The sequence below is a fragment of the Argiope bruennichi genome, chromosome 8 (assembly GCF_947563725.1).
Source record: "Argiope bruennichi chromosome 8, qqArgBrue1.1, whole genome shotgun sequence".
NCBI classification, from domain to species: Eukaryota; Metazoa; Arthropoda; class Arachnida; order Araneae; family Araneidae; genus Argiope; species Argiope bruennichi.
The window spans coordinates 117,443,666-117,460,251 of NC_079158.1; the positions used below are offsets into that span (position 1 = coordinate 117,443,666).

The 16,586-nt window shown below is 32.1% G+C and overlaps 1 protein-coding gene across 1 annotated transcript in view; it reads left to right on the forward strand.

The window, feature by feature from the left end:
- Positions 1 to 2,256: 2,256 nt before the first annotated feature.
- LOC129980899 (hydroxyproline dehydrogenase-like) overlaps positions 2,257 to 16,586 on the forward strand; it is a 49,575-nt gene continuing 35,245 nt past the window's right edge. Inside the window, exons 1-3 of the mRNA XM_056091361.1 lie at positions 2,257 to 2,385; positions 8,058 to 8,262; positions 14,786 to 14,973. Coding sequence (XP_055947336.1) covers positions 8,071 to 8,262; positions 14,786 to 14,973 — 380 coding nt within the window. The 5' untranslated portion in view covers positions 2,257 to 2,385; positions 8,058 to 8,070. The remainder of the gene's footprint in view (positions 2,386 to 8,057; positions 8,263 to 14,785; positions 14,974 to 16,586) is intronic.

Sequence of the window (16,586 nt, forward strand, 5' to 3'; positions counted from 1 at the left end):
CTTAAAAACATTAAAACATTGTTTGCCTCAAATTTAAGTTAAACAAACTTAACCCTTTTTTTTGTTTTTTAGCTTACCTTAAGCCATGGGAAACATGCCAAAAAACTCATGGCAACATATTTTTAACTAGTAGCGAGTTTAAGCCGATTAGATAATGGCCACTGTGAACCCGCCATTTAATAAAGGAGTTAAATTTGGTTTCACATTTCAGCGCATTTTTAACTTAAAACCACGTAAAGGTTAGAGTAATTTTTTTTTTATTTTAGTAATTTTGTAAAAATAAATATGTTTTTATTTAATTATTATGACTTGATGATTCTGTTGGATTCACTTTTATGTGTGCTATAATTTAAGCAGACGCTCGCTGTTTATAAATTCGTAATAACTAAATGAGTATTTTGAAATATATAGGTAACTGATTGGATATGTCCGCCAAAGAATTAATATTATTTTATGTTTTACAAATCAATAATTTTTTATAAATGCATTTGGTACTAGGTTAATAACATTTAATTAATCTATTTGGTTGCCCTTCCCATCTCAGTCTAATCCCTAGGCAGCAAACTGCCTATTTGGAAATCCACTGGAATAAGAAACAATTTGTTCAACATATTTCAGTTATAGGCAAAATAAAATAATTATATATATTATTTCTACCTCCAGGCATTTTTAATATTTTAAATCATGCTGAGTGAAGAACTCTTGAAAGGGTGAAAGATCTCAAAGACACCCTTTTCAAGAGTCAATAAATATGACAATATTTCAGCATCAATGACCGAATATGACAAACAAATAATTTAATTGTTGCTAAAATGCAGTTGTAATTCAGTTGTTATAAATGCGTTTACGTCAGTGTCATGTCTTTGTTATTTATTTATTTATTTGAATTGAGTGTTTAATTTTAGCAATCCAACAGAAGCTTGAATTTGGAAAAGAAAAAGTAGGTGATAGGATAAAATTCAATGCACAGTATTTTGAATGGTCATCTTGATTCATAGTAAGCAGTCTACATAAAATTCCACTTATTCGGCAATGTCTATGCTGAATACAGGCATATATTAGAAAACAATTTTGAGATGAATTCTCTCTGTAAATTATTATTGCATTTCTTGATTACACAATAATTTATTTGATAGTGAAGATTGGGGTCTGGGTGAAATGACTTGAAGACACATGTTGTCTTTTATATGGTTTATTGGTAACATCAACAACAAAAGGCACATGAGTACGCCAAAATGTAGTAGGCCTAGAGAACTAAACATAAAATTTCTCGGAAGAGAGAGCCGAGATCACACTCCCCCTAGTACAGGAGTCCAGTTTGCTTCTACTGAAAAAAAAAAAGTATACTAACATCAACAGGGAGACCACGTCATACATGATTGGCAGCTAGCTCCGCCCAGGAAGATCACGTGGTTAATTGAATTCTTTACACTCTCTTTTTACGGGAAAGCCAAAATCTCATTATTCCTCGATATCATCATAATATTTTAAACAAAAAATTATATAAAACTATTTTTAAATTTAATTACGATGTAAAAATGGATCTGATCATTGAGAAGTTTGAAAATAATGCATATTTCAATAACTCGGTAGTCCCTGGTAAAATTTTTAGACAAAATCATTAAAGAACACACACTATTCTGAGAGCGTTAATTCTTTTTAACCCTTTTCTACGGCCATGGGAAGTATGCTTCCTACCAAAGTCGTCAACCTTTGTATGAAATTATGTAAGTTGACATAAGTTCTCACAAATGTTTCAATAAGACAGAAACTTAGATGCTTCAGTTCCTTATCTCACACATAACTATTTAATTAATTAGTACATAAGTTACATAACATTTAGTTATATAGCTATTAATTAATCAAATTAATTAATAATTTAATTAAATTTATCTAATGAGCTAAATGAATCACTTTTCTTAAGTCATTCTGAATCCTAAAAATATTTTAATACATCATTACTAGAAAAAAATGGCCTTTTAAAGGGTTAAGTTATACATTTTATGTGAATATACGATTCATGATAGAGCAAAATAATGCTCCGTGGTTCTTTTTCCGCCTGTGACATAACTTCTTTCAATTCGCTAGAAATCTTGACTAATGATATCTTCCGGGCTTGATGTCAACGTCTTCTACATATCATCTGTTTCTTTTTTCTGCTTTTTTTTATTTATCTTTTCATCTTTCTTATTTTTGTTGCTTCATCTCCCCTTTCTGACTGACCACGTGTTTCTCGGTGACGCCATCATATCACATAAGAGACTCTTTTCACCGCTCGTTGGATATTCACTTGACCCTTCGCTTCGCATCCGATTGAAGCCGTGATCTTCACATAACGTTTAAGCAGCTCAGGCAGCATCGCCCCGTTCAAGAGGATCCAAAGAGGTTTCTTTTCTGCTTTATTCCAAACTGCCTTTTACCCTGATCGTGATATAACGCAGCATTTAAAAACCTAGCTGTCTTTGGCGACCAGTTTGTTGACCCAAATTATTCACTTTTTAGGCTGTTAAATAGTAATATTAATGTCCAAAGGAAGCATTTTTTAAATTCTAAATTTTAGCAGCAAAAGCATGCGTTTGTAGGTTTTGACGAATGAGTTTGAATTTCATAACATTAAAATTATCTGTTGCAAATTTTGTATTATCTTTAAAAAATTATTAAAAGTAAAGAGAAAAAGTAGTGAAATTGATATAATTAAAATATAATTTTTAATCACTTACTATGCCTCAAAAAAATCAAGAATTTAAATTTGTAGTCATTTTGATAATGTCAAGATTTTCATTTTGCCAGGATTCCGGTCTAGACTTATATAATATTAAAGGTACACTGCTATATCACTGCTAAACAGATTATTTGTTTAATGCGTGTGGTGCGAAATTATGATATGTTTGTTATTTGTTATTGAATAAGAGATGGAAAAGTTACAAAACGTAGCTTGTTTGACTTAGATATTCATTTGACTGCAGTGTCAATATGTTTTCCTTTATATTTGAATGCAAACTCGTTGTACCTTGTGAACACCTACGAAATTTAATTCCGGAATTGCAGCGAATTTCTGACAAGGCAGCTATATAATATAATGGTGCAAAGGAAGCCTTATTAGAGTTGATTAAAAATATATTATGATTTTAATTGCTACATAAATACACCTGTAAAGAAATAAAAATTCTATGAATTATAAAACAATATTACAAATGTATCAATACTTTATCAAGTACATTTTGCTATATTTCTATCGTTATTTTCTCTTTCATTATAGTACTTATAAATACTGAGAGCCTGTTTTGATACTATTATATACAAACATGAATTCGGAGCAATTATGAGTTATAATGTAAAAATAAAACTATGCATTTTTCTCTAATATACCAGAAGAAAAAATAACTAATCTGAAACAAATAATTAATGGATTGTTAAATTAATGGATTGTTTAGTCTGACTAAAGTAGTCATAATTTTTGGATAAAAATTTGCATATTTATTATTATTATTTTTTTTTGAAGTATCAAAAAATAGGTACATTTCTGTTTCCAGTAATATCTTTATTTTGTCTCTATGTCAATTAGAAGTCAATTTATAGCAAACTATTGACATATAAGTGAAGCTTATTTATAAACATTTAAAAACTTTAAATATATTTTCTAAAGAACGAGTTTTTTTTATTATTCTACTGCACGAGAATCGTCATACCGCAAAAAATTGTCAGATATTTTAATGTCATTTATAATTAGTGCTCGTTATGTTGTGCAGAATGTAATGTTGAATTCTCTAGAAGTGGATTTTCGATTGTTAAATGTACATATCGTTGAAAAAATTCCAACAAATTTCATAGTTAATTCAACAGATATTCATATATTACACAGAAAAATTTCATTTTTGAATATAATTTCTAGATAATAGTTAGTTACATTCTTAGATATGTTACACATATAATGTTACAAAGAAAGATGAAAAACTGCAACCATTTTTTTTCTCTAGAACAATTCTGGTTTTTGCAACTAAATGCTAAAATTATATCAAAATATGCTTTTCCTTCAAAAGTTACTTATATATTTAAATAATTTCACTTTTATGTATCATTTTGTATTTATATTAATAAAAAACATCATATAAACCTTTAAAAAATCCCCACCGAAACTAGTCGGATACCTTAAGTTAAAAATATGCTGAAATTTGAAATGAATAAACTCTTAGTTTTTAATTAAAATTCTTTAAAAAAACGCAACTCATAAAATCTCATAATTGTCTAGAGCTACAAAATTTCCAAACAAATGGCTGTTTCTGAAAATGCTTACAATAGAATTAGGAGCGAGTTCCAAAGGGTTGACAAATTTTAGAGTTGCTATAGAAGACTTCAAACGAATGATTACAGCTCAGGCTATCTCGGATTGAAGTAGTTTAAAGGAAAAGGAGCATTCGACAGATACATATTTGCCTTTGTTGTGAGCGAAAGATATTGTTACGAATCTGCAATGCTGCTTCCCAGCATAGTTGGTTCCATCATCAGAAAGACCGTTTTACAATCATCTGTATTGGACGGAGTCCGGGTGTCGCGTCGGAGATCCCAGAGCTTGGCGATAAATTGCGGTGACTTGGGGACGAATTTGGCGACTTTGGCGCCAAAATAGATTATACCCGAAACATCGAGAATTTTCCCGATCCGTCCATTAAGAGCTGAGATATGCCTCGAAAGTTCCTGATTGGTTGAGAGGCTTCTAGCCCCGCCTTCTGAGACCTATAAAAGGAGGCAGTCTGCAGCTGCCAGTAGTAGAGTAGTCGGTATCGACGGTAAAGAACGTGTCTTCCAGAGATTAGCAGAGCAGCGACGGAGTCAAGCTAGTGCTGAACTAAGCTGTGCGCTACTGTTTGCACGTCTCGGCTGAAGATAATTGTCTCCTCTGTGCTGTATATAGTTGTCGTCTTTGTGCTGCCCTGTGTCTTCGTGTAAATAAACGTCGTTGTTGTTTTCTACTGCCGCCTGGTGATTGAGCGTTCTCCACACCATATAACTTCCACTATCCAAACGAACCCGGAAATTTCGTAACAATATCTAACAGCAGATGATGTGCTGAAATGGCTCTTAATTTGATTAAAGGAGTTCCAAGAATGCTTTGGGATATTTTTTCTATTTTACATTAATCATTTTACGAGTTATTTTCAGTTTTCATGTTATTATGTAGGACATTATTTTTCACTTGGAATTGGTGCCTTTTGAGATGGAGTTTAAAAATTTGAGACACTTATGCCAAATCTTGTTGTTTGTTCTGAAATGGCTGATTGTTTATCGACTGAAAATAACAAGGAGTTTCAAATAAAAACCTGTGCTTCAATTTTTAAATGTTTAAATTCATCTGTGACAATCTATAGAGTTATTATTGAATTTCAACAAATCAATATAATTCTTTACATGATCTTAAATACTTTCAAGATAGTTGCTGACCTTTTCCCATTTTATAGATTCTTCTCTTCTATTGCAGTGTTCCTTGATTCAAGGACGATTTATAAAATTTAATCAAGTGTGATTTGTCACAACAGATATTATTTTCAAAAAAGTAAAAATGTAACTGCCTTTCCCCTTTTCCGTTTTATAAAATATCGAAAACTACCTCATATTAAGGCTTTTCTTAAAGTTCAAAATAATCTTTTTTTAAAAAAAATGTTCTAAATACCAATATACTGCTGAGATTTAACATTAGATGGAGCAGTGATGGATAACTGTAACATTTTTTTCTACATTACTTGAAAAATAATGTCTGTTGTGACAAATCACACTTGATTAAACATCATAAATCAAGTGTTTGAGTCAAGGAACAATGATAAAGAGGAAGAAGTCAACACTCATTGATCAAAACGATATTTTTGCATCTCTTTATCATCCGGGATAAAAGTGTGATATCAGCATTAATATTTCGGACCAGATAACCTTTCTAAAGAACTTTGGGGGGGGATTGTGTTTTGCTTAACAAGCGATTTCAGTAGTTAAATAATAATAATAATACGTTGGTAGAGCTCAGATTTAAATGTCCCTGCTTAAGAACATAATTTCATGATGAAATTTCTTTATTCTGATTGTTGTTTCTATTTAATACAATGCCTTAAACCTTTTACTTTCCTTATGACAACTATATAAATTTGACTATTAATGGAATTATTACTAACCTTTTAAAATTAGTTTAAATATTTCTTTGTAAAAAGGATTTTAGGGGTTTGTTTCACCATCATAAATCGTCATTTTAACCACCTGCTTAAAAATCACCTGGGGGAAAAAATGTTGACAAATTTATTTTATTCAGAATTTATTCTCTTTATTTGAGTAGAGAGAAATATTTCAAAAAGATCTTAGACAAAGGGTTAATCTATAGAGTCACTGCGAGGCTCTGTGTAGGTAATGTGGTACGTTATTATAACTGGAAAAATAAATCCCAGTTTATGCGCTAACATGAATTTTCTTGAACATTTTACTTAAGTAGAAACTGATCAAACTAAACATGGACTTCTAGCCATTTTGAAAAACTGCCCTGAAAAGAAATTAGTGATTGATTAGCGACTATTCATTTATATAATATGGCTCTGTAAGTTACCCTTTATCAATTTCTTCGAAAAGTATATATTTTTTTCAATTCTATAATTCCTAGAGGAGAAATCTATCTAAAATATAACTCAACATTTTTAGATAAGAATAATTCTCAAAAGTAATATTTAAATATTGTCTTTTTGGCATACTGTTTTCTGCTACATCTTTCTATTATTAATCCTTCTTATTAAATTGTGCAAAAAATTTGAAATTATCATGTAGAAATAAAGGCGAGATTTTACTTTTATTCTAACATTAATTTATACCCCATCGAAGGGCACCTTTGAAGAAGTTGCAACTCTTCGTTTTCAGTTACTCGCTATTCAAAATAGCCGTCTATGAGCGCATAATAATGCTAAAGAAGCAAAATTATTCTTGAGTAATCATTCGATTGAGTAATAAATACCTAAAGATTGGATTGACCATGAACAGAGTGTTCTTTTCTAAACTTTAAGGCTAGATGAGGAGAGCAGAAATAAGTAGAACACAATAGAATAAAAGTTGCATATGGAAACTTTTTTTGTCAGTGAATGAAGTAAAAGACTAGATAATCAGAGGAAATATACAAAAAAGATTTAATAAAATACAAATTCACAACAGTTTGACAATACATCTTCATGAATGGAACACTGAAAGTCATACACAGCATGCCGATGGAAAGTTGGATGGCATATTAGTAACAGCAGAAATTTGATGAACTTCAAATTTGATGTTCAAAGAACTTAACGCACGAAGCAATAAACACTCTACATATTATTACTAATGCAATTATTTGCATTTGCTTTGTGAATTTGTACGCCAATGAGCCTTGTGATATGAATTATATCTGATGTATCTCTTTTTTTTTAAATCTTAATTCGCTGATAGATCCTTGTAGATTTTGGAATCTATTTCAAAAACAAATATGTATGTCTTATAGGGTCCCCCCATATGCTATTGCTTAATTTCCTGCATTTTGTGTAATGGAGATTGGCGATCGAATTTGAAAATCGCTATATAAAACAAGGGGCTTTTATAAGATAAATGAACTTAACAATATTTTGTTTTTGAATATTTGACCAATCTACGACTTTTTGGGACACTCTTTTGGTGAAAGACCAGTATATGAGGCACTGTGATGCAGAATAGATGAATACACAAATTTCATTACTGACATTGTATTTTATAGTCACTGAACGTAAATTCTTTGATAAATACAGTTATATATTTTAGGGCAGCCAAAAGTCATTTGCTCCTCCCCATTTTCGAAAGAAATCTTATTTTCTTTTTAAATATAACACCTTGCACAATTTAATAAAAACTATAGGACTGTATGCTCAGTTTAAAACATTTTAATATTAAGTTGGCTATCAAACAAGTGATATACAGATAATGGATATAGGAAATGATGTGGGGCGACAAAAATTCCTTTTAACAAATTTATCCAATTAAGTTTCTTTGCCCTTTTTTTAATTAATTAATTAATTATTTCACTATTTTCGTAGGAGAAATAGGGGCATGATGCGGTGCCTTCGTCTGTTAAGAGTCCTCCCCGGATCAGTGCCTGCTCGTCGTCAGTCGACCATCGCCGGACTGAGTTTCGAAGAGCATCGCGAGGCGTTCCGTCACAAGAGTACTTGGGAGTTAGTGCGAGCCCTGGCCGTCCTGAGGCTCTGTGCCGTGCAGCCGCTCGTCGATAACAGCTTACAGGTGAGATGGACTTCCCCATCCATAGTTCAAACTGGTAGGGGTGGTCTACCCAAAGCGTTCTTTCATATGCTCTAATAAAGATGTTATTGCTTTTCCCCTATATATAATTGTGGACTACGGATAGTGCCGTAAATACCACGAAGGTTCAAATTTTCATTTGTGGATTCATCACACATGAGGTTGTCTGCCTCACAGTAAAGAAAACCGGTTCTCATTGAACACATGATTTTGGCTAAGAATAGCTTTAAAAGATCGATATTTGGTATGAATCGAGCGTTTTTACTGAATCTAGCGTGCGATCTTTGGCGATTATTTTTTGGTTAGTAATCGCTGGAATGCGGTTAACACACATGTACCAAAAATCCGATGCCTATTTTGGACAGCTTTTTTTTCCGAACGTGTGAAATTAAAATTTGGCATAAAATTACAACTACTAAACATAAATTGTAGTCACAAGATCACATGCAAATTTCTTTTATTTAAGTCATAGCATTTTTTCTTTATTTTTTTTCCAAATGGTGCTTGCTGATTAGTTTTCATAACGTAAAAGCTCGTTATGGCCACATAGTATTAAACATTTGTTAAGAAGAATAAATATTCTAATAGAAACCTTCAGTTACAGACGAAACTTAATATGTTTAATAAAAAGTGAAGATTTGAAAACTGAACCAATAACAAGATTATGCATGAATCTCTGTTGTTGTTGTTTCTTATGGCACTTGCCACGGACAAGACCGCTGTTACGAAGACAGCAATTTAAGCCGGAGTGGGAGCGTCTCTTGTTTTTATAGTAGAGCCAACTAGAGCCAAGAGTACGACTTTGCCACTCACGCATAGGGATGACGAATATTTTCAGAGCGGTTATTACGTAACCAATATCAAAAAGTCACAAATACAAGTGGTCAATACTTTTCAAAGAGGGGTGTGATTCAAATCCTTGATACGATCTTACTGATGATATTTCGATTATAGGTTTTGGATCACGATAGAAAGTAACAATCGATACGATATCACTGAAATTTGCCGGAGCGGTGACTTTACTGGAAAGTGACAATCGATACGATCTGTCCAATGGAAGCTTTCGAAAGAAATCTGTGATTGGATTGAAAAGTGAACGGACCGGTTATTGGAATTATCGTATCGTATCATTAAATTGCATATCACTAAAATTTATCGGAGCGGTGATTTCACCGGAAAGTGCGAAGTCACCACTCCTCTTTACGGGAGTGACCGATATTCGTATTTGATGATGCGCTATCCCATACAGATCATTTTTAATTGCTCGTGACATGATTGACTTTGATTACATGTACTCTGTTTACTGCTGGTGCCATCTATTGGTAGAATATAGGACTAAAGTAAACATTTTAAAGAAATGACATATATTTTTAACTCAACTTTTCCAGAAAATGGTTCACTCTAATAAATAAATTAAATAAATAGTTTTGAGAAGAAAAAAATAAAATTTAAGAAATAAGCTGAAACAGATAAATTAATTCAATCACACGTTAATTAAATTAGTAAATTAAGTACTAATTACAATTAATAAATTTTATATTTAATATTAAGTAATAATTTTTAATTAATAATATGATTGAAATAACAGATATTTGGAACGCATATTTAAAAATAACAATAGCAATATTATTTGTTATTCAAAAAATCATGGATTATGCATCTCTACTCACGCATCACCCATTCGCTTGCACAACCCCTTTTTACAGGAAGGCACATTCACACATCTCAAGAAGAGCAACCATGCCCAAATCGGGACTCGAACCCGGATTCGAGAATTCCGGAACAGATTGCGGAAAAGACGCGCTACCCTTATGCCAGGACGCCGGCGCATGAATCTCTAAATAGAATGATTATTTACATGCAGAAAATGAGCGAAAAGGCCCTTAAAATATCATCCATTTTTGAAGAATAACTTATTGATTTTGGTATTTTTTTTTATCCAAACCAGAAATATTTTTGACGCTTCTGGCTATCTTATTACTTGTTATGCCAGCAAAAATCATATTTAATTTTGAATTTTTTTATGCAAATAAACTTAAGAAAAATGTGTGTTATCATGATTCTTCGCGTCAGTTAGAGAAATTCCGTAAATTACTTATTTTTTATCGTCATGGATTTCAAGAAATCTAAGATCATGTGCACACATGCGATTTGTATTTGTCAGTCATTAGCGACACTGGTTGGATAATTAACAATATGCTTTTCTTTAAAACAAAAATATTCATATTAATTTTTTATATAAAAATGAACAATTCTCATCACATTTCTGAATCTATAAAATAGCTCAAGATATTCAAAATAGACCCAGCGTTTCTATCAACGAATCAATGAAATGAAATTTCTAATTTAGGGTTAAAAATGTCTGGAACGAAAAAAATTTCTCAACCGAAAAGTGGTGCAGAGTGAGAGGAATTGCAGAAGTTCTATTCTAGTAGATAAAGATTAAGTAATCATTGACGTCAAAAGTTTCTTTTTCTATTGCTTTTCATTTTCCAATTGAAGTCGTCTGAAGCATGTTGAGACTCTTAAAGCAAAATCGCACATGCCGTCGATAAGGAAATGAGATATGAACGCAAGAATCGAATAAATTTTTTTCGTGTTTGGGAACGCCAGTTACGACTGACCTGAGACGCATAAACAAACGCAATGGTGCTCCTCTGACCTTGGGTTAGGAAATCACCAACAATTTAATACCATTACGCAATCGGAAAAAACTCCAAAACAAACATATTGAGATATATCTGATAACGATTCATAATAACGGAAAAAAATCTATTCAAAATTTAATAATTGTATTTTAAATATTTGGTTGTGAAATAGATCGTAATTTGATCCATTTTGAAATATTTGCTAAAATTAAAACTTAATAGAAGCTCCATTGATAAATCCAAAAGCTAGAAAACGGTGATTGCTGCCTGATTACATAATTGCGTATAATATAAACAAATGTCTGAATAGCTGAATTGCAGAAATACTTGTTACGTAAGAAACGCGATAATTCTCGGTGCAAATGTAGAGAAAGAAAGAATAAAAGACTTTATTTATTTCAGATTATTATCAATTAATTCGTGGAAATTTTTTTATTGTTATGAAACAAATTTTTACCAATCACTTTAAAAGATTGACTTGAATTTACTTCTTCTTCCCAGTAACGTTCTTGGCAAAAAGAACCGAGTCCTGACATAGTGCCACAATTATGCTCCTGTATTTCTGAAACTTCGCTCCGTACACATAAATGTTTAACCCTATTTCGTTCATTACAGCTAGATCTTCTTATGAACGATTTTTGAGCATTTTCATTCGACCTGTCTTCTCTTTTTCGACGATTTCGTTTTAAAATCTATACGGCACGATTTAAACGCATCATAAAAAACTTGGGTCATAATAAAAATCGATTGAGTTAAATTTTTTTTACCGTTAATTTTTTGTTTAAAAATTTTCAAACCGTTCACTTGAAATCTTATCAAACTGCGCGTTGATGTTCCCTGGCGACATTGAAGTATTGCCAAACGGTGATTAATAAATTCGGCCTAGTTTTGCGCCCACGTAAGAGTTTTATATAGAGAGATTTTATTGCATATTATTATTTTTGATTAAGAATAATTCGTTGTGGATCGTTGTAATATAAACAAATGTCTGAATAGCTGAATTGCAGAAATACTTGTTACGTAAGAAACGCGATAATTCTCGGTGAAAATGAAGAGAAAGAAAGAAAAAAAGACTTTATTTATTTCAGATTATTATCAATTAATTCGTGGAAATTTTTTTATTGTTATGAAACAAATTTTTACCAATCACTTTAAAAGAAAATTTTTATTTTAGAAAAAAAAAACCGAGAAGATTTTAAGTTATTCAATAAATGTTTCCTTGTACAGTTAAAAAAAAAAATCAATTTGCATTTATACAGGTATTTATTTGGTTGTCATAGCAACTATGGTGAAACCTGGATTCATGCCGGCGGATCTGGTTCACTTTAAATCCGTCGGGTCCACATGTCCTCCCGTTGGTGTGGTGTGGGAGTTTGAAGTGGATGTGCCTGATCAGATGTCGTTCTCGTCATCTGACTGCAGTTCAAAATTACAAAATCTATTCCAAAATAATCCTTGTTTTGCTTTAACAAAAGAGACATTAATATAACTAAACTGAAATTAAACATCAACAAATCATTTTATTTAAATAATTCGAAAAATCATAAATAGTTCATCGTTTGACTGGAAATGAAATGGAATTTGGCTTGTTTTCTCTTTCTTCGTGATCTACAGGAATTTACCTGCCAGAAATAATTTTTTTTGTATCTCTCTGGTTTATCAATTTTACATTTCCTGGCCCTATATACACACTTCACATTAAACTCAAAAACTGAATTCAGGATTTGTGTGTTGTGATAAATATACTTTATAATAAAAATTTAAAAATTAAATGATGATATTAATATTTAATCTGATCAAGAATAGTCTCCCAATATCCACCATAATATTGGGGCAATTAATTGATTGCAATATAAATCTTGATTATAACTCTTAGATAGAGTATAGCACAAAATGGATTGCTTGTTCGACTTGACTAATTTAATATCAATTTATTTAAATTGGAATGGAACAAATGGAGTATCATTGCATCATTTAAATAAGTTAGAAAATTAGCACTAAATCTAAGAGTATTCTTAACACGAGAAATATCTTCCGTCTCTATTAAGATACTGCTCTGTATCTTTATAACATTGTTCGATATTCTGGATGTCGTACAATATCTGAAATCTTATGCCTTTCACTATCAATACTCTAGGTAGTTTCTTTAATTCGTCCTTCTATTTCGGTATTCTTACTTTCTGTATAGAAACATCTGTATAGATGTAGTTACTTTCTGTATAGAAACATCTGTATAGATGTAGTTACTTTCTGTATAGAAACATCTGTATAGATGCAGTTACTTTCTGTATAGAAACATCTGTATAGATGTAGTTACTTTCTGTATAGAAACATCTGTATAGATGTAGTTACTTTCTGTGTAGAAACATCTGTATAGATGTAGTTACTTTCTGTATAGAAACATCTGTATAGATGTAGTTACTTTCTGTATAGAAACATCTGTATAGAAACATCTGTATAGATGTAGTTACTTTCTGTATAGAAACATCTGTATAGAAACATCTGTATAGATGTAGTTACTTTCTGTATAAAAACATCTGTATAGATGTAGTTACTTTCTGTATAGAAACATCTGTATAGAAACATCTGTATAGATGTAGTTACTTTCTGTATAGATGTAGTTACTTTCTGTATAGATGTAGTTACTTTCTGTATAGATGTAGTTACTTTCTGTATAGAAACATCTGTATAGATGTTCTGTGGATGTAGTTGTAGATGTAGATATAGATATAGATAGACAAAGCATTTAAGACAGGAAAATCTCAGTAGGCTTCTTCCTGAAGTGCAAATTCTACCAGCTTTTGAATAAAGCTTGTTAAAAGTACGATCTGAGAATCGAACTCGCAATGTTTTTCTTCCTGTCGATGCTCAACAAAGATCCAATAACTTAACCCATTATATCTAATCATTTCAATTTATTGCCTTCCGTCTCATTCCTATATAACTTGCATGTGTAAATTTGAGAGATATCTTGCTTTGGATAAAAGTAAGTATATGATACGGTAAGAGTACTTGCTACATCTTGAATGGGTTTATGGCGTATTGGTATGAGCCAGGATAGAATCTGGGACCTTGTGATTCGCAGCCAGGTAACATGACCACCATACAAAAGCAATTGCTCGGGTTGAGTAGCTATTAACTGGGTTATAAGCTATTCACTACAGACTCTCCCTCCAGTGAGTCAGAGGAGAGACGAACGATATGGCTGTTGAGTGGGGATGTATTTACTAGCTGTTGAGTCTAATGCTCCTGTACCCATTTGAGTAGCGCTAAGCGTTATGGCGAGCGTGTGTGGGTGAGTGTTTGCTGATGCTGCGTCAAGTGAATCTGACGACTTTGGTTTGCTGTGGGTAGATGGCGCCACAACAGCTGTACGAAGGTTGAAGGTTCATCTTCCGAGGTCACCAATGTGGCGAATTGGTATGAGCGAGGATAGAACGTGGGACCGTGTGGTTCGCAGCCTAGTAACATGACCACGATATAAAAGCAATTGCTCGGGTAGCGCAGCTGTTAACTGGCTTATAAGCTATTCACTACAGGTTTCTGACCCATATTCACATTTGTCGGTGTGTCCAAATGGATGGTTTTGTCAATTAAAAAAACTGAAATTTTCTTCTGAGCACAAAATAAAGAATCTGGGATGTCACATCTTCTACTATACATCAGAGTAGCTAATTTATATAATTCAAGTTGGCTACTAGCATTTGTTTCATGAAAAATTGCGCGAAGTACAGACACAAATCATCAAATGCATGGTCATACTACAGTGGCAAAAGGCATTTTATTTCTATATTGTTGATATCGTTTTAAGATAAACTGATTTTCCTTCCTTGCTGATTACTGACAATGATTTACAGCTGATGCGAGGACTCGAACGTGTGGGTGGTGAAACCTGCCTTCGCTTGCTGCTTAAACGCACCCTCTACGCGCAGTTTGTGGGAGGAGAAACACCAGATGAGCTGCGCGAGTGCATGCATAAAGTGACGAATGCAGGAATGCGCTGCATGCTGGCCGCAACCATGGAGGAGGACATAGGTGAAAAAGGGTAAGAATATTTTTATGCAATAGCAATACATACTTGAAAAATATTGAATAATAATTTTTTAGAGCTATAAATTTCGGTGCTCGATGAAATTTATTCCTTTTTTTTTTCATAAAAATTGTCAATATTATGACGAAATTATCAATAATCTGACTCCAGGAAACAAATAAAAAGACTGGTTTGATTGCTTAAATCGATCCTGATTTTGAAAAACAATTAGAGAGAGAAACCAGAAAATCCTTTGAACTATTAAAATTACATCACAAAATAGTAAAAATTATGATTAATTAACTATACTCGGAGGAACTACGTATCTAATGGGAGAAAGTGAATGCTAAAGGATCACGCTGAGAAAATTCAAAGATATTAATTAAATTTATACCAGATTTTTTTTTACTCCAAAATTACCTTTGTCTTTAAAGAAATCTCCTTTTTTAGGAACAATCTTCACTGTACAAAATTTTATAATTAAGATTGCTGTATATTTTCATGATTATAAAGCTTATATTGTGAAAAACAAAGAAAATATAAAATCCAATTACGTTTATCACATAAGGACTTTCATTTTTTTTAATGTCCTTAATTAGAAGAAGATACTGCTTATTGGGCCCTGTTATTACCTCATAAACTCAGTACAGCTGGGTATACATTTGATACACTTTCAGAAGTAGAATTATTCTTCCAGAGCCCTCAGTTTTCGATTACATAGCACACAATAACATTACATCCGGCATAAAGAAAGCTTATTTAAAATATGAAAAACAGAGGAACACATATGAAGTATATATGAAGTATATTGCTTGTGGGGGAAAACTCAAAAACGTTGCCTGGCTTTTCGTTATTAACAGCCTTGCAGGCGTGCCGTTGAATGGTGGTCTGAAAGGTATTTACTAAAGTGCAAGCATTGTGAAAAGAAGCAATTCTGTTTCTTTTGCTTTTAGAACCCTATTTATTAATTTTTTATAGATTCCCATTAACCAATCCTCAGCTTTTATGAGATTTCAGATACGTGAATATGAATTATAATTATCATTTTTTAAATAATGCTTTTCTTTCTGTAAACCAGATGTGAGTGATGTTTCGGGAAATAGTAAATTGTAAATGCGTGGTTTTTTTGGTACTACTCCTCCTTTGAGAGTTTGGTACTTTGGTTGGAATGTCATAAAAATAACACAACTTTAACTTTATTTTAAATTTTAGAATAAAGGAAAGCTGCAGAGTGCTATATCAAACAAATGCCATGGATGTTTCAACATACAGACTTTTTCACACCTAACAATTGTTAAATAACCAAAGAAAATTTCAAGCTAATTTCGTTACAATTAGAGCAAATTATAGATATGAAAGTCTAAAACATTCAAACAATATCCATTTTATGCCTGACATAAGGAAGCAGATAATTAGTACATTCTTTTGTGTATCTTAAACATATTCTCTTTGATCATCAACTGCATGTGGAAAGTGCATGAAGATACTAGAGCAAATAAGAAGATAAATTTCAATACATAAAGTTTGCAAAATGTGTAAAACTGCACGTGGCCGTTTAAAAATTTGTTGTATTAGCTCTTGTGACTTTATTTTATTCTAGCAGCATTAGGTGACCAGTTTTTCGCCAA